We start from the raw sequence: 23,712 nt of genomic DNA, 5'->3' as shown, positions 1-23,712 counted from the left end.
CCTTCAAGACATTGCTGAAATTAAGAAGACATAAAGTCTTGATGACTTTGACCTTTGACCTCCAAATATTAAATAGTTTGTGGTCCAAGTGAATGCTTTTGGCAAATTTGAAGAAATTTCTTCAAGATGAGATGTGTTCAAAACCGAAGATTGTAGATCTACTGTTGATCTACTGGTTACATCCAAGGTACGCAGAAGAGCATCTCTGAACACAAACCAGATGGTCTAGAGCAGCAGAAGGCTGCACCAGGGGCTTTTCTGTCCGGAAAGTCACATGGGCTCACCAAAACTGCACAACAGGAGATTAGAGAAGGTTGCCTGGTTTAATGGGTTTTGATTTCTGCTGTGACATCAAGATGGCAGGGTCCGAAATGGGCATAAAAAACATGAAAGCATGAATTCATCCTGCCTTGTGTCACCTTCTTGCTAGTGGTGTAATGGTCCGCCAGAGTCCGCCTTCAAAGTAAAAGTTGTGTCTCTTGAGTTGTGTTGGCTGCAGCGATATATAAGAAGAGCAGAACCACGCAAATCAGCAAATTCCTTAAATACTGAACACATTTGTGTGTGTGTTTCTGTTACTTTTACACAACTAATTGCCTATAGGTGCAATTGGAAAAGGGTTATGATGATAGTGAATCTATTGCATATACGGTAATAAAAACTCAATCAGCTTTGTATGTTTTATTTTGTTCATTCACAGTCTTTCTCGGTTAAATAGGTTATAATGAAACGTAAGCTGATATTTGTGTCATTTTATACAGTCTTTTTAATGTCTTTAGCTTCGTGGGATTATAAACTGAGAAAAGGGAAAAATAAATAACGTGCGGCAAATAATCTCAGGGCTTTGGCGACATCTGCCGGTGAGTTGGACAACCTGCTGTGCGTGATGACGTCTGACCGTCAGTCTCCCAGGCAGCAGCGGCCTGAAACTTTCGTTTGGCGAAGATGGCGGAGGCGCTGTCGACAGGTCTGGGTGAAGAGAAGGAGAAGGAGGACAGGGAGAGGGAGAAGAAGGCTGCCACAGCGGGGAAGAACAAGGAGAAAGACGGAGTCACGGAGACGCTGGGGTGTGACGATAAAAATGGCGCTAGCAGGGGAAAGAAGAGCAACCTGTCAGGTGAGAGCTAGCTTCGTTTCCACAGGCGCCGACTCCCAGTTTGACAGCGCTAGCTAGCAGCTGAGATAATTATTGTTTACGGCGGCTGTAGGGTGTTTTTTGTAGAGTTTCTCGAGAAGGCATGTAAAATGTCAACTGAGCTTCTGCAGCTTCGGGGCTTGCTCCGAGTTTGCACATGTTGTGGGGATGTAGCTGCAGGAAGCCTCAGCAGCTGTTTGTGAGAAACTGAGCTGGAGTAAAGTAACGAGCAGGTGGCACAATTGTGTGATATGCATCCAAATTAAATCTAGCAGGAGGATTTCTGTCTGTTAGTAAGACAGCAGTACTGCATGTGATCATGCAGAAAGTCCAGATCAGCCAGTTGGCTTCTCGTGCGGTTTGGTTCTCTGCACAGGCGCACTCAGATGAGTCGGTGGACACTGTGTGAGCTATAGGTGCACAGACACCCGTGTTGACTTGAAAAATTGCTCAACGTAATGCTTACGGCAATCATTTTTGACCCAGTTGCAAGAAAAAAAAAGGCCATGTGTTTTCAGATGATTGGCAACATAAATTGTAATGGTTTATTCTAGTAAGATTTGTTTATTAGAAAGCGTGGACATCCCCTTCATAAAGCTCAGCTGTTTCTAAATTTTATACACTTTTCTTTCTCTGTGAATTCAGCAGGTGCACTCGCGGTCTTCTTATGTATATACTCGATATTGCTATTTTTAATGCAACTGGATAAAGATGTTTTTGACCATTCTTGGTTGCTAAACACCTACATATTTTGAACTCTGCCCCTTTTGTTCAGAAAATAAACTTTATCTATAAAGCTCCCCCAGAGCTGGAAAAAAAATACAGTACTGTTTGAGCCCTTTTCATATTTGCTTCACATCAAACACATTTTAATATTGGTCGAAGTTCACGAGAGTAAGTACAACATGCATTTTAAATTATGATTTCATTCAATAAGGGAAAAACACTATTCAAACCTACGTGTCCCTGTGTGAAAAAATAATTCCCCTCTAAACCTGATGGCTGCGTCACCCTTGATAACACTGCAAGAACTGCAGTCAGGCGTTTGCGATAGCTGGCAATGAGTCTTTCTCATCAGGCGTGAATGGCCTGTTTATGGTCGCGCCGAAGCATCTCAATCAGATGTAAGTCCAGACTTTGACCAGGGCACTCCCAAACTTTCATTTTATTTTGTTTTTTTAGCCATTCAGAGGTGAACTTGCTGGTGTCGTTTATTTATCATTGTCCTGCTGCATAATCCAAGTGCTCTTGAGCTTCAGGGCACTGATGGCCAGACATTCTCCTCCAGGATGTTTTGGTAAAGAGCAGAATTCATGTTTCCTTTTACCCCAGCAAGTCTTCCAGGTCCTGAAGGAGCAAAGTAACCCCAGACCATCACACTACCACCACCATGTTTTATCCAGTCTCTTCTTTTTTTTATTGTTGAATCATGAACTCTGACTTTAATTGAGCCAAGTGAGGCTTGCAGTTCTTCAGATATTGTTCAGGTTCTTTTGTGACTTCATAGATGAGCCATCGATCAGCTCTCGGAGTAATATTGGTTGGCTGCCTACTCCTGGGAAGGTTCACCACTGGTCCAAGTTTTCTCCATTTGTGGATAATGGCTCTCACCATGCCTCTGTGGAGTCCCAAAGCTTTAGAAATGGCTTTGTATCCCTTTCCAGACTGCTAGATGTCAAAGACTTTGTTTCTCAGCTCTTCTGAGTTCACGCTTATAAAATATTGTTACCATAGGTTAAATTGCACTGATTTCCAGGTCAGATTAAATACCTAAATAAAAGCACTGGATGTTAATGAATGCTAATGACAGTCCATTTTAATACTAATGAAGAGGACTTCTTTTTTTTATTATTGAATTTATCCAAATAAAGGGAACAAAATATGCTATGAGTACTTAAAAAACCAGAAGACTCTGAACAGAATACTGAGTATGCATTGTCATTACATAATGTAAAAAAGGAGCCTAATATTTTTAAAAAAAGAACATAGTATAAGGCCTAAAGCCGCTTCAAACATGTAAGTGAAATGAAAAAAGTTGATATAAAACCAAGTGACCAGAACAGCATTAACTTTCCAAACCTTAACACCTTTGGGATGAACTGGAGCTCCTACCAGGCCTGATCGAACCACGAGTGGCCAACCTCACTAATACTCTTGTGGCTAAATGGGAACAAATCCCTTCGTTCATGTTTCTAAGCTTCAGCAGAGGAGTTTAGACGGTTCCAGCAGCAGATTAGCTCGAGTAGTTTTGGTTTTAGTGTAGCCAGTTCTCATCTGATTGAATTTACCATTAAGTAAGGACTCCTCTTTGTGTGCTGTGTTGATAGTTTTGTTTGTGATAGATTCAAAACACAGTAAAAAGAATAATTTATTCCTGTCTGTATCTGTAGACCTGTCTCTGGTCAGATTCATAACTACTGAGCTCACCAGAGGTTACTTCCTAGAACACAACGAGGCCAAATACACCGAGCGCAGAGAGAGGGTTTACACATGCCTCCGCATCCCCAAAGAACTGGAGAAGGTGAACACACTGTACACCCCCACACTTAAAGAAAAAAAAATTCAATGAAATAAACACAGTTGTAATAAATGTATTTCTCCCCTCTCTTCCTGTTTTCAGCTGATGACATTCGGCTTCTTCCTCTGTCTGGACGCCTTCCTCTATGTGTTTACGCTGTTGCCCCTCAGGGTGATTCTGGCCCTGTTGCGACTCTTCACAGTGCCATGTTGTGGTCTCAGGTAACGTATAAGCATAAGTATTAGAGTACATTTTATTATATATAAGTATTATTTCCTTAACCCATCATTTGTTATTAACAGGGAATATTTTGATACATGTGCTTCTCATCAGTACAACTAGACCATCATTAAAAGTATATTTGCATAGATTGTGTTAGATGTCATTTATGTACGAGGTACAAATGTTGTGATTATCATGATTATCAGGTCCTGTGAAGTATAATGTTGTAGTAGAGCCTCAGCTCTTCATCAGTGATTTTTCTGTCCTCAAAATTGGTTAGTAAAACATAAGAAATCAGAGAATAATAGAGCAAAACAAAGTCAAAATGTCAGGCTCGACCTAGTCATTGCTGTCATAATGTTGTAAAAAAAAAGAAAAGAAAAGCAAACTCTGGCTATTTACATTTACTGATTTGTGGCAATTTGAGCAAGATGAATGAAATAAAGAAAAAGTTGTTTACTTTATTCACCTTGATTATTTGCACCAATGTAATTTGATTTCAAAGGGAGACTCATTGGTTACTGCATGCTTTTATTTACAGTCTCACTAGTTTCTCGTTTACCTGTTGTCACTGTGAGTGCACCTGCTCTCACAGATGTGGAGTAATAATAGACTCTGAATCCTGCTGTGCAATAAAAGCGTCCCAACAAGCATTACATCGGTAAACTGAACATAATGGGAGTGAGAGCAAATGGGAGGGAGACGCCGACATGGAAACCATTGTGCTCATCGGGGATTTTCAATCATGTCACCTAACTTGACCACAGTTTGCAGTTTAATAATAAACTTCTATCAACATAAAAATTAAAGCTGTTGATATGGTAAAGTTGACATACCTATAAAATGCAAAACCTTTGCCCCTATATTCCCTCGGTTATGATTGCTTTTGCATTAGGAGCTGGTTCACTGATGCTGATGTGTGACAAAGTAAACAGAAGAATGCTGAACAGATTGGCCCCATTCGTCTGCTCATTGTCACCGACACCCAGTCTGGCTTTCTGAGTCAGGATTGGGCTGATATACACTCCATGTATTAGACAGGTGCATCCCTTATTAGTCCTTTGTTGAGCAGTACTAATATTACACTGTTAATCAGTTTGATTACAGTCACTTAATTTTTTGTGTTGCGTTCTGTGCACTTTTTCCAAAATCTGCATATCTTGTGATATGTACAGCGTAGGCAACATGACCCATATTTAGAGCTTCCCTGCTTTCCTCAAATCCAGAATTCTTTTTAGAAACTTTAAAGAATCAAATTGTGGTTAATTGAGAATATATATAAAAAAAAAATTAAAAAAAAACAGGTGCAAGGAATAAATATGTTCTGCAGTCCCACTTTAAAGGGGGCTCTGTCACCCTGGGCAAGGTCTTTGTCTGAAGCAGTGCAATGTTGTTATTGACCTCCGGGGGGCAGCAGAGCTCTGAGGCAACAGCCAACTATGCTGTTCTGTTCTGGTGATTTTCTTGTGAACGTTTTCCTTTTTCTGTGACGTTTGTGTGTTGTTTAGCGGCTCCCGCTTGCTTCAGCCAGCCCAGGTGTGCGACGTACTCAAAGGCTTCATTATGGTGCTGTGTTACTCAATGATGAGCTACGTGGATTACGCCATGATGTACCATCTCATCAGAGGACAGTCTGTCATCAAACTATACATCATCTACAACATGTTAGAGGTACACTGTGTAATCTTCCTCATTGGCCAGTTCAGTATCTAATGACACTGCACCACTCATTGACTAGCTCTCCCCCGTCATCCTTCCCTTGTTGTGTCGTCAGGTGGCGGACCGCCTGTTCTCATCATTTGGCCAAGACATACTGGACGCTCTGTACTGGACCGCCACAGAACCCAAGGAGAAGAAGAGGGCGCATATAGGCGTGATTCCTCACTTCCTCATGGCTGTTCTCTACGTCTGTATCCTCAAAAACATCACTGATATTAAAATGGTTAAAAGTTAGTCAGTTTAAAGTTGTTTTGCAACATTAATCAGTTTTATCGTTCAGCAAAATGTTTTCCTGAAGTGTATTTAAAACAAATGAAATTAAAAGCTTAAATTCAGATTTTGAAACTGATAGAAAAAGGCCACATTAGAGGCAAAAGGAAAGACCTGGAAGAATAAATGCCCTCAGTGATCCCAAACAAGCGTTATTCATCACTCTGCTATTTAATCTTCCCAGTCTTCAACTTTCTTCATAAACCAAACAGTCAATCAAAGTTGAAGTAATCAGCAGCAGCAAATCTAACAGCTGTACTTCAGACTAGTAGGGCACATAAAGTCATTGCATCAGTATTATTACAGTGCAGAAAATGTGTGTTTTTCCTCAACATGTATCCAGTTCTTCATGCCATCCTCATCATGGTTCAGGCCACAACTCTCAATGTAGCTTTCAACTCCCACAACAAGTCCCTGCTCACCATTATGATGTCAAACAACGTGAGTTTTATGCACAGACATATTACCCCGTTTAAAACATGCGGCATCTCCAGTTCAGTCCTGATGTTTTTATGTTGGGTTTTTCTTTTTTCTGCAGTTTGTTGAGATCAAAGGGAGTGTATTTAAGAAGTTTGAAAAGAACAACCTTTTCCAGATGTCAAACAGTGGTAAGTGGTGGTAAAACAGCTGGCTACGTTCCACAAAAATCAAAATTTTTGAATACTTTGTGCCTCCTCTCAGTATGATTATTTAATACAAGGTAAATATGTGGAATCGAGCTCAACTACAGTGAGCACAAAGTAGGTTAATCCTGGATTGATTTGTTTGTTTCCCATAGACATAAAAGAGAGATTCACCAACTACATCCTCCTGCTCATCGTCTGTCTGAGAAACATGGAGCAGTTTTCATGGAATGCTGGTAACCTAATACAAAGCTTTGCAAAGAGTACTGAAAGCTATACAGCTGCATACAGATGTGCTTTATCATAGTACCCCGATTAGGTTCATAATCGGGTCTTTTCACTCTTGCTAAGTAGCTCACTGTTTTCTTTTACTACTAATACTGGATTAAATAATTATGCTGATTAGATTTCAATGTGTTTGTTGTCAGACCACTTGTGGGTGCTGTTTCCTGATGTAGTCATGGTGATAGCCTCAGAGGTTGCCGTGGATGTTGTCAAGCATGCCTTTATCACCAAATTCAATGACATCAGTGCTGATGTAAGTCCTTTCTCTGTACGTTTGATGGTTTATTAACTTGGTTAAAGTTCACTTGAGTGTTTGGCAACTAGAGGAGAAACACATTAGTTAAAACTATTGAACTATTCTATCATGTTCACCCAACAGCAATTCAGTACAATGAGAAACACAATTTAAATCAGATAAAATAAATCTGTTAGTTAGAATGAACATCTGACAGTCTTAGCAAGCTCTGATGTGAAAAACTTGGAATAAATCACCATAAAATGGGAAATAAGCTTAAAAGCTTATTAATACAATTAAAATTGTTGACAGTTGTCTATCAGCTTCAACACAGTTCAGATATTAGTGTGGAAACAGTTAGTGGGGAGTGTCACTATTCTAGGTATAAAAAACATTTTAATGGGATATTTTCTCATTTATTTTTAGATCTATTACTTTCTACATTTGGATGTGCTTTTGCACATATAAGCACATCTAAATGTAGTTATAGTGTCACCATGTATCAGCTGAACTTAGAAATAGGCTGCAGTTTTATTTATATATTCTTGGCATCATTAAACGTCTGCTGCAGTGTACAGAGAGCTTCTTTTTTCTCAGTTATTGTATGGGCATTTCTCTTCAAAGGACGTCAGGGATCATTTGGAAAACGTGTCATACCTGTGAGGTTAGATTTAGTATATGGGGAGTACAGACACAGCCTGCAGATGGCCACTTTAACCTGATACAAGGTTTCTCCAGGCAGTAACTGGGGATATGAAGGGGTTGGACCTGTGACACGATGGTCAGTACAACCTGTATATTACTTAACGTCAGAGAGAATCTGTGCTTTGACAATAGTTGCATCAGAAAAGAAAGTCAACTAAGCGGTCAACAAAACAAATTTGAGAGTAATGTGCAGAATTTCAGTTGTATATGCAGGAAAAATGCTTACAGTGAGTAATGTAATGATGCCACACTAACAGGCTAACACGCATAGCAGCAACTAAGTTTGATCTGCTCTATTTTAGATTTGATATATGGTCCTATGGCAAGAGCTTAACCATTTAATGCACACTGATCCAAGTGAAAATGCTTCCACTGTTTTCAATTGAAGAAACAAACTTCACCATTCAAATAGTGTAACCCATTTTACAATGTTGTGATCTCACAGCAAAACTAACAACAGTGATAGAAATTACTTTAAGGAACTGAAATGATGGTGCATATTTTTCTGTCATGTTTAGGGTTATATACATGTTAAATCTAGTCTTGTGTTTCAAAACATAATAGGTAAAATACACAGGGTAAAATATTTAGTATTTACCATGATATGGACCTCAAATTAAGATGATCTAGAACAATAACAGGATTAGAGTTCTGGTCACTTGACCCATATAAAATATGTTATATTGTAGTATTTCATGATTTACAAATCTGTGTATTTTCACTTTGTTGGTCTCTTTAGCACTATTGTTATACTGTTAGAGAATCATCCACCTGCAAGAGAAACCGTCAACAGGCCCATTTTTCCCTATCAATTTCTCACTTCCTTCCCTCATGGGTCGCCTTTCTCTTTGATTTTCCTCCAAGGAGTTGTAACTATGCTTATGTAACAGAAAGCAGCCCCACAGGAAGGGATTAACCCCTTTATCCCCAAACTGTCAAACCTAATCACACAAACCTCACTCACATTGTAAGTGTTCAAGCACCTGTGAGTCCATACTAATCCACGTTTAATCCGCACACACACATTTTTGCTTCTTTTCGGCTTCATGAATTTACCTTTACTGTGCTTTCACGTTGCATTCATGCACCAGAGTAAAGAACAAGCAGGTAAACCAATTATGAGACTTGCAATAAACAAGTTAACATTTGTTACGTCACCACGACAAGGCAGGCGCTCTACTCAGTAGCTTATTTGTTTTATATTTTGATGTTTCTCTTGTATCGGTTGACACGTTGCCTCTGTCTCAGGTATACGGGGAATACAGAGCCAGCCTCGCCTTTGACCTGGTCAGCAGTCGACAGAAAAATGTGAGTGAAGCGGCTCAAATCACAGTAATTTAGGAAAATACAAATAAAAGGACAAGGTGCTGTTTGTGTTTTCTCTAATGAAAGACAACATTTTCTTCTGTATGACACTACATATCATCTTATTTCCTCTTTTTTTATTATATATACTAGTCCAAAAACAAAAGGCAGGTTAGTGTTTCGAATAGATTTCAGAAACCCTCACTATAATACAAGGTATGGCCTGGACTGCATATTCAGTGCCTGAGTAAGTTGAGGGATGTCTCTCCATTCCTGAGTGCAAGCTGCAGCTGTGCACTGCTTACTTGTTGCGGCTGCCTCTCATGAATTTCAACACAGCATATCCCCGGCATGCTCAGTAGGAGACCTTTTGGGACTAAATCCTGACTGGCGTAAGGACATGCTCCTGATCTACTGGCCACTGTGCGCCGGTAACAGCCGTAAGGTGGGTTGCTACCGCAAGAATGGCACAGGTGCAGGTTGGGGCGCCTCATCTTGGTACCTCTGTCCGGTCACATTTCCACCACACTCAGAAGAGCTCAGACACGCGTGCCAGCATCCACCATTGCCAGTAGCCCTGCCTCTTTTCTGTTATTGCTATTCACCTCTAATCATAACATCTGATAATTATTGATTCTGATCTATCAGTCGGTGAGTAACGTTTAAACAGTGAATGAGGAACGTGTTGAAAGCACATCCAGCAGTTTTTCCTGATTTTTAGCTTATGATTTCATTAAAAGAATGGACTGAGTTATTCATGAGTAAAACTGTGCTGCTTGTTGATGTTTTACATAACAATGTGTTAACTGTGTCTCCAGGCGTACACGGACTACAGTGACTCAGTATCCAGGAGAATGGGCTTCATCCCGCTTCCTTTAGCGTTGCTGGTCAGTCGTTCTTTCACAGGATGGCTTTTGATATTGAGATGTTTGCTCCCACGTTTGCTTGCTTATAAATGTGACGATGTTTTTTCAGCTGATCAGAGTGGTGACCAGCTCAGTGAAGATCCAGGGGTCGCTCTCGTTTATGTGTGTGCTGCTGTTTTACTTGGGGTAATTGGCCAACATGTCTTCATCATTTTTGATTATTTTCTTGACACTGTTTGTTTTCATGTCCACGTGACTTTTGCCTGTCTCTGTGAGCAGGATGATCACTCTGAAGGTTCTCAACAGTATCGTTCTCCTGGGAACTTCCTGTGTGTTTGTCAAAGAGGCCAATATGGAGGAAAAGCTCTTTGACCCTCCGCCTTCTGTCGCCTCCAGCCGTGCAAACTCTAGAGCTCACCGGACAAAACATGTTCACGTTTCACCGCAGCAAGGTAGCTCAGTCACTCTGTCTCACTGTCTCTTTTCCTGAGTTTAACTGCTGCTAAAAACTCTTAACTTGCTTTATAACAGAATCCACAGCTGACAAAGGAGAAACTTCTCTGCCGTCAGACATCTGTCAGCCCACCAACACAGCAGAAAACGCTGCCCCCTCCTTCCCGAAGAGTGACTCAGACACATTCCTGACGACTCCTGATGAGGAGGACGATGACAAAATCATCAACGCTGACACGGGACTGGAAGGAGGTGGACTTGCACACCGACCACCCAAGAAAGACCTGCTGGAGATAGATCGCTTCACCATCTGTGGCAACCGAATAGACTGAAGGACCAGTGTAGCAATCCTGGCAACACTACAGGGTTCAGGGATCAGACATGGGTCATGGAGCATGCTCAGACCGTACTTACTTTTGTGCACCTGACCCCTCAAGTATTTATTTATTTATTGACTGACAAAACCAGCAAAGGCATAAAGCTGTTACTACGAGCATCCGAGGCGGCATCAGACGTTTCCAGCTGGTCCTGCGTGTGTCTGATGAGCCAAGCGGGCTCTGGCACTGGGTCAGAGGCCTGGCGGTGACGCACTTGCTGATGAAGACAGCATGTAAAACATGGGAGGAGCAGACTACAGAGAGAAATCTGCGTATGTCAAATCACATGTGTTCAGAAGCACAATCAGTAAGAAGCTGTTTTTAGAAAGAACAAAAGTTTTTACTAGTTTTTTTTAATTATTCCAAAAAAAAGGCTAATGATATTTGAAATGAAGTTTTTATGACAGGTTTCAAATCTTTTTTCTAAATTGAATCACAATCACATGGAAGGATTCAAATCATGAAGTTATTCTGCAGACTGAAGCTCTAACACACAGACACAGAGGTTGATCTGAGGTGATGAGGTGAGCTGCAGTCCCAGCAGGTTAAATATGGCAGCAGTGACACTAAGAATGGCTTTGCTTGGCTGCATCAGCTTCAGTTGTAATGTTTGGTTTGGTAACTTAAGAGACATAAAAAGTTGGAAGGCTTAATGTCATTTGTGTTGGTATTACCTTAAAGCACTGAGATGATGGTGCAGATTTGTATTTATTTTGAGATGGCCTACCAGGCCTGACAGGTGTGACTTATTTATGTGCTTAATTTGAACCTTTTTCATTGAAGCATGTGGCCTACAGATAATAGTGGCGACACATCACAGGCATATAACATTTTCTTCTGTTTGCTTTTTGATGTTGGAAACTGATCTGACATGTTTTCTCATTCTTCGCTATCTGAGTGAGAGTGGATGGAAAAATCACATGAAATGCTTCATTGTATGGTGATTTCTTCATAATCCAGGCCAAAACTAGCTTGTCAATGAACAAAGTGCAAGTTTTCTGTGTTGAAGCTAGTTTATATCTTTTTATGCAAAACGATGGATTAAGATTTTTCTGGGGAAGGAAGTAAAGAGTTATTACAAGGATGGGTTCCAGCTGCGTGGAAAGAGAATTGCAACTTGGGCTTGCTACATCTTTGACTCCAAAAGGTCTGAGCAGGAGGAACGCAGGACTAAAAGCTGATCAGGCACAGTTCGGTCCTTAATTTGCTGGACGGTGACACAGTTTTTGTAGTTTGAGAGTGGATTTAAATCAAACAGTGAAGATGTGACTGAAGTGCAGACTTCAAACCTCAGTTCAAGGGGATTTACAAAAATGATCCATTAACTGTTTGGGAATTAGAGACATTTTTATGCAATACTTATACAAATTATAGACCCAACTGTTGAACAAGATTTTTTTATCTTAACTGAGACCAGTGAGGGTCCATGAGGGACACAGCCAGGGGCCAAGTCCAGTGTCACTACAGGGTCATGGTCCGTACAGTGAAAAAAAAATAGCTGTATATTGCTGGAAGGAGGAGTGTGAATGCAGCATCAGTGTGCGTGTGTCATATGTGAGAGGTATTTTTCAGCATGTGGATGGATCTCTACCTAAAAACGGACAGTGTATGAGTTTTTTTTTTCTCTTCCATGTACAGCTCATTCGTGTAATGTATCTCCTTACGTGGTAGAAGGAGAATAAAACAAGATTTTGTTTTGTAAGTTTCTGGTGTGATTTTGTGTGTGCGCGCGCATGCGTTTCAGTGAAAGGAGTCGATGCCCTCCCTGTTAACCAGGCAAACACTGCAGCCCACTGTTCCCCTTGAATGGACATTTAGAGGGGGTGTATGTCATCACACACAGGGGTAGGGTGGGGGCTTTTTGCCAAAGGTCCAGCTCACATAAATGGTCTGGCTACACGACATCCCTGATTGTGTCGACATATTTCAGGTTTTTCACATTTAACCCATCCAGTGCCACATAAAAGCTGCATGTGAGATGAGAGAGGATGAAAGAGAGCACTGACTCATGAAGCCATCAAAGCGGTTTTTAAAGGCTTGACCAGACTATACTGTTTCCGTTAAACTCAATGCTTTGTTTCCACACTTTCTTGCCAAGTCAAACCTTGCATCTTTTGCCAGATGCTCCTTTCGCTGAACTATCTAACAGACAACTGCTAAGTGTCCAGACTCACTTTTACGCACAGAGGCCCAAGGTGTAGCCAAGTCAAACAGTATTTAAAACAAGATTATTCTGAACTTCTGAATCATGCAAAGCTACTTTAGCAGGCTCAGACTAAATGTATCAAGCTTGAAACATGTTCATAAACAAAAATATCTCCCCATGAACCAAACCCTTCAAAATGATGATTGTTGGATCAACTGCAGGGTCAAAAAGGGTTATGTAAAAGCTCAAAATTTATACCAGTTGCGTTATTGGCTCAGATGTTGGAAGCAGAATTAATTTTAATTCCTGAGAGAAAAAGAACACAAACCAAAGTCAAATAGTGAGACATTATATGAATAGCAGAGGCAAGATTTATGATTTTTTTTGAAAACATTTTTGGTTTTTATTCACTCATTTTGTTATTTTTAGTTAACAAAAATCTCCACACCTCGTTATATTTTACTTTATTGACTCTGGCCTGGACAAACAAACAGCCTGCTTAAATCCACCTTTTGGTTTCCTGTTGTGAAGTCAGCGGGCCTGCTCAGCTGACTCTGTGAACCTTTGCTTGAACAGTACACCTGGGGGTGAAAGAGAGAGGGTGACAGGTGGCTGGTCAGAGCGGTGTCGCGCGCCACAGATGCTCCAGACCAGCTTTCAAACGCGCGCGAGCGTGCTCGAGCCTTTTACGTGCACGCGAGATTAGGCTGCTCGCAGGACGAAGCCGGTGAGAGTGTGTGAGCGCTCGTCTTCGGCCGCCGGAGCCCCGGGAAGATGTCGGTGATGACTCCGTACCGGGAAACCCGTAGCTAACGGCTGCTACTCCTGCGACCATTGGATGTTGTTTTTAAAACTTTTCCTTAGGACGGTTGTTTTTGCGGTGTGGGGATAAAAAAAACACCACCCGGAGGGACAGGTGTCACCCCCCCCCCTCTCCCTCCAGTTTTGTGTTTCCTCTCCCCCTCATACTTTTTTTTTTTTTTTTTGGAAACCGAGTAGGACCTTGGGGAGCCATGCTGTGGACACGCTGGCTCGTGCTGCTGCTCTGCTGGGGGGCCACAGGCAGCGAGCAGCAGGCGGATGAGAGGGGTGCGGTACCGGCTGAGGTCCGGTCGGACTCCCGCAGAGAGCGCTCACCTCCGCCGGTGGAGCCGCTGGATTTTGGGTTTGTACCCGCGGCGGTTTACGACACCCACGCTTATTACGAGCCAGGGAGCATGGGGATCCTCTTCCATATGGTCCACGCGTTTCTCTACATCATTCAGCCGAACCCCTTTCCCAAAGGTGAGATTACCGACACCTCCCCCTCCCGTGTTTCCTATTCCCAGGACGTTGTCTTTACGGTGTACCACCGCTTGTAACGCGTGGCCTAGTTCAACTTCAACGTTAGTGCGGCTCGAACAGGTGCGACCAATCACATTTAATTAGGCTACCTGAGGAGAAAGTTCAGCAATTATTTTTAGCACCCGGTTTATAATCTGTTATTTACAGCAGCAGAACTCGTTATGACCACAAACTTGACTCAACCTTACTTGTCATCCAGATGCTGCTGTACAGATGCTCAGTATACATATGTTTATGCATATCTGTCTATATATGAAATACAAGTGCACAGTCCATTTAAGTAAGAAGTGCATTACTTGTCAGTGTAATCACAGGATTTTTAAAGGCACGTCACAATCACAGGACATGAGACAGAGATACTTTATTGTGTGCAATTGTGGTGGAAAAGTGTACAATTGAGAATGTGTGTATGCAGGGTTTCTCTTGGCTTAAAGCAGACTTTCAGGGATGAAACTCTATTAGTCTGCATATGAATAAGCTAATTAGTTTGCTTACTTAATAGATGTCTGTGGATTTTTCTCGTATTTTTATCCATTTGAAAATCAAAAAAAAAGTTTTCTGATTGGGTAAATTCAACCACATTAAAAATAAAAACTCATTATAAATAGATACAGTTATATTAAACATATATTTTTACATGAAAGAAAAATATTGATATGCATTTCAATATTAAAGCAAGTAAGTAAAAAAGAAAAAAAGTGGACCATTGTTTTTCCATTTAAAGGTCTGGGTCCACACAAGCTATAATTAATGTGAGAATCTAAAAATACATATATCCTGATTGAACAAAGACATTTATTTTTAGACTTTGATTCTCCTCACTGCCCATGTTGATGCCATGATTTGTTTTAAGGCATTGAACGTCAGGCAGCTCACAAATCACTGACTTGGCTTAGAGGTCGGGGACCTGACTGGACTGTTGTACGTCATAAACCAAATGGCAAAGTCCAAATAAACAGTAATAACCTCAACAAGGCTGCTGTGGCACGAGTTATTTGTGCTGTCCTGCTGTGTCTGTAACCCTAAACCCAGAGGTAAACCTGTGCCATGTCATCATTATCTAATTTTAACACTGCTGCCCCCCCCCCCCCAAATTAAAATCCCTCAAACTCAAAGAGCACAAAGGGGTGGTATGCTGTGATGATATGCGATTGTTGAGCAGCTTAAAGGGATCCATAGCTGTCATAAGTCATGAATGATCTCCTGCAAGCCCATGCTCCAGGTGATTCATAGGTGATCACAGGATCAATAAAAACAATGTATGTTGCTCTGTTGTCCTTGTGATGAAGGCCAGTAATCCAGTGATCACATCCCATTAAAAACAGTTTGTTTATGTGTTGTATGTGCAACTATGGGTGGTCACGTTGGTGGATGACACACAGCAATTGGATTGAAGGTTTTAAGTTGCTGCCATTTCGGTGTCCAGGGTTAGGGCCGCTGGCTGGCTAATCAATTAGCAGATCTGCGATTAAGGGAAGCTTTCCCAGTCACCTGCATCACAGCATAATACCTTAATCCGCTGCACCATATGCTGCTATTCCATTCCAGTATGACTCACTATCACACACACACAGGTAGCCCACCTGGATGCCACATCATCTCTCTGTACGTATGTGTATAAATGCTTTACACGACCTGAGCCTGGTAGACAGTGGCAGGTGCATGTGTTCATTTGTGGTGAATGCAACACTGTCAAGCAAAACTGTTATGAACATTAAATCAGAAGAAGGTGCCATATATATGTTTTGTTCATTTGCTTCTAAAGCTTCCAATTTCAAGCTTACAGTAGGGGAAAAATTATTGAACACGTAAATATATTTCTAAAGGAAATTCTCACAAGATGTCTGTAACAACCCATCCAGCCCACACATGCAATGAAATCAAACCATAGATGTACATAAATTATGTGTAATAATGAGAAATGACAGAGAAAAAGACATGGAAAGTCATGACACCAGCTGAAATTTGTCAGTACTTACATAAATGATATTGATTGGCCACTTAATATCACCTGGTTCAATCCTATCTGAAGTCCCATAAAAAGCTGTCTCATTACTAAGGTATCATACAATAAATATGTCATTATGGGTAAAACTAATGAGCTCTCTCAGTGAGCACTGTTGGGGCCGTAATCAGGAAGTGAAAAGAACATAATTTCACTATGAAATTGCCATGACCAGCTACTACCTGCAAGATTTGGGACAGAAGAGTGAAAACAAATGTCAGAAGAGTTGTCTATGAGCCAAGGACGACTTGTGGAGAGCTACAAAAAGACCTGGAATCAGCAGGTACAATTGTTTCAAGGAAAGCAAAAAGTAATGCACTTGACTGCCATGGCCTGTATGCACACTCACCTTGCAATACTCCATTGGCAAAGAAAAGGCATGCTGAAGCATGTATGCAGAACAACATTTAGACAAGCCTGTAAAATACTGGGAGAGTATAGTCTGGTCAGATTAGACTACGATTGATATCACTGGAGGCCATAATACACAATGTTCAGAGGTCAAAAGGCAGTGCGTATCACCCCAGAAACACCATACCAACAGTGACGTTTGGAGGTGGGAGTATCACAGTGTATGGCTGTTTTCCAGCCTATGGCACTAGCACACTTCATCTAATTGAAAGAAGGATGAATGGAAAAATGTGATGAGACATTCTTGATAAAAATCTGCTTCCGTCTACCAGGATGATGAAGATGAAATGACATTTCAGGACATTTGAAAGACATTTCAGGAAGCAATGATCACAAACACAGCCATGAAACTCTCAGCTGGTTTCAGAGGAAGAAAACAAATCTACTAGAATGACCCAGCCAATCTATAGAAACAAGTAAAACTCAGAGTTCATAGAATGGGTCCACGAAACCTCCAGGATTTGAGGACTGGCTGTAGGGAAGAACTGGCTAGAATCACACGCAAGCAATGCATGCGGCTAGTTTCTCCATACATCGTGAAGCTGTGATCACCAACAAAGGGTTTAGTACGAAGTATTAAATACATTTCAGTAAACACTTTTTCCTGTGTCGTTTCTCATTATTACATGTAACTTAATTTATAGACATCTATAGCTTGATTTCCTTGCATGTGTGGATTGGATGGGTTGTTACCGACATTAGGTGATCATTTCATGTCAATATCACCTTTAGAAATATATTTACTTAGAAATTTACCGATGTGTTCAATAATTTTACCCACTGTAAATGCTTTACACATCCTGATCCTCTGAGGTAGTGACCAGTGCATGTGTTTGTTTCTGGTGGTTGCAAAACAGTCAAGCAAAGCTGCTATAATCCCTAAATCAAGAGAAGGTTCAATAAAATACATATTTTTAAGCCTCCACGAAATATTTTCTCATAAGAAACGATAATTGAATAATTGCGTCTTCCTTTATCCTTAAAAAAACATATTAACTGATGTCATGATATGCAGATAACCTTGATATTTAAACCTAAAAATGTGAAAAACTTATAATATGGTTATATTAATTGTAATATTATAAATAAATAATCCAGTAGTGTTGCTTGAATTCCAGAATCCCTTCCATCTTCCTTCACTGAAATTTGAATGATATTAGCTTTTACAAATCAAAAGAGAGACAAAATATAAAAGAACTTTAAAATACATTTTATTGATTTTATTGATTTTTTTTTTTTTTTTTTTTTACATTTCTATGGACTTGAGAGATACTGATAGCTTTACTCCCATGTGGGTTAGTTGAGGGTAGTCAAATTTTTGGTATTATCGATCCCTACATTCAGATTAATTGCTTTTAACATAAGTTATGAACCAGGCTAATTTCATTAGCCTTTTGTATAATTTTTTTCATGTACTAATAGAAGGAAGTAATAAAAATAATGTGCCGAGAGGCTGAAAAAGTTTGTCTTAAACAAAATAAAGTCCTAATAAACATAAAAATTTATGTTCATCTGAGAAACGTGTTTTTCACATGCTTGGATGTGTCATGACGTTAAAGTTGAAGTAATACACCGGTGTGTAGTGTTTTGTGGTCTTTCCACATGCAAACACCTTTTATGTTTGCACAGCTACATTTAAAGACTGTAGCACATCTGCTGTGTGGTCAAAAGAAACACCACATGTGATCTGAGTTTAAAGTTATTTGAAAAAAATGAATTATAAGTAGTAGTATCTGTAAAGCTTATACGTTTAATTTTTTAAAATAAAATACTGGCAAGTATTTCCATATATTTTTCCAAAGTGAGAATTGCCAGGAAAGCAAGGGGTGGGAATCTGTCTGGGTATGAATGCATCGTGATACAGCAATGGGACTGAAAAATCTGAATTCAAAGAGTAAGAGGTGTGATAAACATTGTATAACTAACTGTATAACAACTGAAAAGAAAAAAAAAAAACTCTTAAAATGCCAAAAGTATTTTCAACTGTGTGGGGTAATCAGTCTGTTCACTGAGTGAGACAGCTGAATTAATTTGATTTATTGGCAATCTGATTCACTGATTCACTTCCTCCTGCTGCCTGCTTGTTCTTCACCTCCGTTCAGAGCAGTTGACAACTTTTTGAGTAAGTTTACATTGTTCCATGGAGTCCTGCACTGAACTCTATGTGTCCATGTTTTCTGTTGTGCTGCAGTGCATGCTTATATGCTCAGCCTAGATGCGGTCATCGTTAGTTGTTGCAGAGGTGGCAGGTTTGTGTTCGGCTGCAGTGTTAAAGATGAGATTTGTCAGGTCTGTCAGAACATTGAAAATTAATCAGTAAAGAGTTAATCAGTGTAATGTGGCACAGTTATCAGACTGTGTCCAAATCCCCATAAATCCCCTCACTTTGTAAATTTCATTTATTTTTGCCGATTCCAGCAGAACTGTTTGCATATGAGTGTTAGCAGAAAATAAAACATGTGTGCTTAGGTTCAGCGGGGTATCAGCATTTCCTGACACTGGGTTTCCTCTGGGACTCACTCATCCCTTTTTCCACTAACAGTGAAGAAGCATTTTGGGCTCTTTCACTGAGTGTGGAGGCAGCGTCTTATCCCTCTGATACACACAGGCTGGATTAGAGGATTAGCATCCACAGGCTAATGCTAACACTGTCCTGCTACCACTGCTGCAGATGGCATTGTCACGCACACACACTCACAACTTTGGGTAAATACATGCACAGGCGTGTGCACACACAAATACCGAAAGTGGGTCATAGTCCTGGTGTTTGTCTGCTTGCCTTAATTACTGTGATTGGTTGTGGGAATGTTTACCAAGCGTCTTAAATTAGATCACTCTGAAGAGGAACTCGCACATTTTGGAGAATGAAATGATTTAAAATCCTGCATTTTAGCATCTGAGACTGTAGACACATTTTCTGCAGTTTTTGCACGCCTCTTTATGTATATTAACAAAAATAATTATTTCCAAGCACCGTGTTTGTGAATATTAGCTGATGTTCTTATCTTTGAATGTTTGGGCAGCTGGATATCGACAGCTATTTAAAGACATTAGCTTTGTTTTTAACTTTTCTTTTAAGGCCATCCATTTTCTTGACTTCTCATCTAATTCTGTAACACAAGTATCAACCTTTAGAACAAGCCTTTTGAAGGGCTAGCATACACACAGAGACTGACAACCATTAATGTGATGATTCACACCTATGGCCAGTTTATAATCACTAATGCAAGTCTTTGATCTGTGGGAGGAAACCTGCTTTTATTCATAATTTCACTTGATAATTGAATTCATCAAGGAAATGTTGAGTAATACATTTGAAATTCAAATTCTTTGTCTTCATTTCTCATCTCTTCAAATGTGAATCTGAAACAGGTCTGAGTGTGTTGTACAAAAGCATAAAAAGACATGGCACATAATCCTCTTAGTAGTTTTGCTGTAGCAAACAGTTGGCTCAGACTTCCTTTAGTGTCTCATGCTGACATGAAGTACAGCGCTTAATGGATTGTGTAACACTCATTAAAACCCATCATTTATTGAAAGTAACAAAAGTTCTCTGTTTTTGGAAGATCTTATATCACGATAGCGACACCTTTTCCATTGCAACCCAGGCACCGATGCACTTATATGCAGTAAATGAGCGCTTTTGAATTTCAGGGACTCAAAAGGAAAAGAAATTGAATCAAGTCAGCGTCTGTCTATATGTTAGCTCTTGGTAGCTGCTAATATTGGAAGCAGCTGTTCCTAAAGTGGGGGTTGGTCAGGATGAAGGAGTTGGATGATAAATCTTGGGGGAAAAGACAAGAAAACATGGTTGGGACTGATTACATTTCTTATTGCAGATTTCCACTATAGTCGTCTTATTCACCAAAGCAAAAGTATATAATACTAACAAGCGCTTGACGAGCTTGGATTGCTTTAGATGGCTAAATTTAAAAACCCTCTGATCAAAAATAAAAAACTTTCATACATAATGGTGAACGTGAGTCTATTATTTTGTTAACTGCAACACAAAGGCAAACACTTATGAATAGAAACTGACTAATACAGTCGTTAAGTGTATGATTCATGCATGCAAATGTCTCCTAAAAGCATCAGAGGTGGTGGTTGGGTTGCATAAGGTTTTGCCCACATCTTCCAGTAATCTCTCAGAGCAGGTCAGTGTAGAGGATTGTGTTTACCTACATTTACAGATTACAGTAAGATGGTTGTAAATTCTGATTTGTAGATCAGATTAGCTAACTAGAGGGTTTATTTTTAGATTTTTATTTTTATTATAATTTATTTTTGATCTTACCTGTGTCTTTCATGCAGTTCTGATGCACAACTGCCTTTATAGTGTAAGAAAAACACTCAGGCCAGGCTGGGATTTATTGAAATGTCTTTAATTAAAAACAAAATATTCACTAACTACACTAAAACCAATCAAAAGCTTCTCTCACAAGACACTAAAAGCAAGAAAATGGTAAATTTTCTATTTATATTTGCTCATTTAAAAAAAAAGAAAAAAAGACTTGTTTTCCTCGGGGACTACTGAGGTTGTATGAGATCATGTTGGGCAGTGGTCTGTTCATCCTTTTAGGTATAAGTCTGATGCTTGTTTATCCCTTCTCTTCCTTTCATTTCCCATAGGTAGCTCCTATACTGGGTCACTGAACTAAGCTGTGTAAGCTTAACTGCCCTCAGTGGCTAATGCTAACTAAGTAGCTGAGCAACAGCAGGTGGCACTGACCCTACTGTGAGGTGCTCATATGCTGCATCTGCAGAGTTAACCAGTAAAGATGTCTTCACACTTTGTGACAGGCCGGTCAGTGTTAGCAGCATTTTCACAGAGATTAGAGAAACAGAAATGCGAGTCCCCTCCCACCACGAGCAGAAACACAGTATTGGGTACTGAGAGGATTATCTGTGTGGTTACAAAAGAAAAGCACACATCACTGTTACTTTTGTTTGACTGAGCAGAAATGTTCAGGAAGTCTGAAAATGCAAGAAGAAAAAGACAGTTTGTTGCCAGTCAACAAAAATAAATGCATAAAAAAATTAATTTAAACACAAAAAACAAAATGTTCTGTTCAGTAATCTGGAAGATTCCTTTGTTTTGATAGTACTCAATACAAGATCTAGGATAAGGTAGCTAATTGATTTGTTGATTCATAATTAACTCTGTCAAAAATTTCTAGCACGAAATGTTAAACATTCTCTGATTTGGATGGATTTGCTGCTTTTTTGTGTGTGTGTGTAATTCTCCATGTAATTTAAAGAAACCGCCTCAGACTCACAAAAGTAATTTTCTGACATGTGATCAATTAAATCTGCTATGAAAACAGACATTACTGTACACTTTCCACGGGAAAGAAAGAGAAATTAAATGTTTGGTAAGCTCGGTACAAACAGAAGGTTAAACACCATGTAGACACTGTGAAGTGCACTTTATCACCTCACCGGATGATCAGCAGGTGTGCAAGCAGAAGCTGGAACCAGAATGTGTGTGTGTGTGCGCGCGTGCGTGCGTGCGTGCGTGCGTGAGAGGGACATCTACTTGCTAAACTGGTCTCCATCTGCTTGTTGTGTGCAGTGGCACATGACACGGTACTAATCTGAGAAGCTCTGCTGTGAGATAATATTAAGTTAAAAGACAGAAAAAAAGGGAAAAGGTACATCTATAACATGATTGGAATTAAGTTGGATACTTTTCTTTTTGGGAAAATAAACAACTTTGCCAACATTATGTTGACCTTATTATAGTTTTCTTTAAAAAATGCTTTTTGTTAACTAAAATAAAAAATAGCAAACAGTGTTGTGCACTAACAACAAAGTAAAAGTAGTGGAAATGCTCTCGCTTTCAGTTTCAGCCCACCTGGCACAAGGACTGGTTTTTAGTCCGATTTTTTTTTTTAATCACTTAATGAGTCTTCACCCAAATTATGCTCAAGATTGTATTTTTGTTGTTTCCTAGGAGCTTTTCACCATTTTCACAAGAACCACTCCTCCTCCTAGAGTACTGATCAGATTTTAGTGAAACAAGATATGACTGTTTACAGGACTCCTTCACTTCTCAGTAGATTTTAATTCTCATTAGTTTGTGCAATACTAGAAAAACATAACTTTCCTTCTGTACTTCACATATTAGGGTTGCCTGGGAGTTGTACTGGATCATGAGCTACTATGTGATTGAAATGTATCAGCACAGCATGCCGAACAAGGCCCAGATGCAAATATCTACCGAGATTTGAGATCTCTAGACTACTGAGAGTCAGCTGCTTTCATAAAGTGTTGTTTTGTTTTCTATTGTACTCTGTATGTCTAATAGGTTGCCCATGACAATCACCTGTCATATTAGAATAATTAAAGACTAAACCCTACACTGAAAAGAATACAAACTAAACCTACTCTGGAGACTGTCTGGAAACAAAAACTTTAAACAGAAATAAAAACTAATAAGAAAAATGCAAAACTATAATAAAGCCGTTTGAGCGTTTGAGTTAAATAATGTGTGTAAACGACATTTGTATCTTTTTGAAGTGAGACCCGAAAAAAGAAATTGTGAACTACTGATTTAATGTGAGAAATCTGGCAAACAAACGCTGTAAAGTCATTTAATTGTACAACTTCAAATAACCTCTGCTGAGTTTTCAAATACAGTATTTTGATGTGAGTGTGTTGGAGCGCTTGGATGTGATTGTATCTATACGTGGCACAGATATCCTGCTTTTAATGCTGTCAAACAGGCATACATGTAATATGTATGTGTGAGCTTGTGTCCATAGAAGCATATCGTAATCATCTTTTACATGCTGAGTAACACTGCTGTGAGTCACACTGCAGGTAGGCTTAGCGCTGGCTGACCTATATATAGTAAACACACAGACAGCTGGACTGAACTGAAGTCACTGGTGACAAACTACACAATTCAAACAGCTCCCGTTAAAAACACTGAAACACGGTCTCAGTGCCGTCCTCTCCTCGGAAATTAAAAAACGATCCCACGTAATCCGCGTTGTCTGCTTGTGAGCACATAAATGGATTCTTTTTTACCCTCTCCAACTTTGCTTGTCATCACGTACCTGCCTGTAAATCACTGAAACACAGCATCTAC

At 39.9% G+C, this 23,712-nt stretch overlaps 2 protein-coding genes across 13 annotated transcripts in view; both read left to right on the top strand.

Annotated features, from left to right (window-relative positions):
* Window positions 1–891: 891 nt before the first annotated feature.
* On the top strand, window positions 892–12,415 carry tapt1b (transmembrane anterior posterior transformation 1b). The gene is made up of 14 exons (XM_084931711.1): window positions 892–1,117; window positions 3,526–3,656; window positions 3,756–3,874; window positions 5,384–5,546; window positions 5,650–5,785; window positions 6,208–6,305; window positions 6,403–6,472; window positions 6,643–6,723; window positions 6,916–7,025; window positions 8,961–9,020; window positions 9,836–9,904; window positions 9,993–10,069; window positions 10,163–10,335; window positions 10,415–12,415. Exons 1-14 carry the CDS (start codon window positions 946–948, stop codon window positions 10,666–10,668), a joined length of 1,713 nt encoding a protein of 570 aa, XP_084787837.1. The 5' UTR covers window positions 892–945; the 3' UTR covers window positions 10,669–12,415.
* A 1,040-nt stretch (window positions 12,416–13,455) lies between these two features.
* Window positions 13,456–23,712, top strand: part of prom1b (prominin 1 b) — a 28,266-nt gene continuing 18,009 nt past the window's right edge. Inside the window, exon 1 of one of the 12 annotated variants that reach the window (XM_084931701.1) lies at window positions 13,456–14,143. In XM_084931701.1, the coding sequence (XP_084787827.1) occupies window positions 13,873–14,143 (271 nt within the window). In that variant the 5' untranslated portion in view covers window positions 13,456–13,872. The remainder of the gene's footprint in view (window positions 14,144–23,712) is intronic. The other 11 variants (XR_014800526.1, XR_014800525.1, XM_084931702.1 and 8 more) reach the window with 11 other exon arrangements.

The sequence above is a fragment of the Perissodus microlepis genome, chromosome 6 (assembly GCF_051167445.1).
Source record: "Perissodus microlepis isolate ML-2025 ecotype Zambia chromosome 6, ASM5116744v1, whole genome shotgun sequence".
Taxonomy (NCBI): Eukaryota; Metazoa; Chordata; class Actinopteri; order Cichliformes; family Cichlidae; genus Perissodus; species Perissodus microlepis.
Note: the sequence above shows the minus strand (reverse complement) of the source record. Positions and strands in the feature narration are given on the sequence as shown.

Coding starts and splice junctions, on each gene's coding strand:
- tapt1b (XM_084931711.1), top strand. CDS start 946: ATGGCGGAGGCGCTGTCGACAGGTCTGGGTGAAGAGAAGGAGAAGGAG. Junction 6,724..6,915: donor GCAGTTTTCATGGAATGCTG/GTAACCTAATAC, acceptor GTTTGTTGTCAG/ACCACTTGTGGGTGCTGTTT. Junction 10,336..10,414: donor TCACGTTTCACCGCAGCAAG/GTAGCTCAGTCA, acceptor GCTTTATAACAG/AATCCACAGCTGACAAAGGA.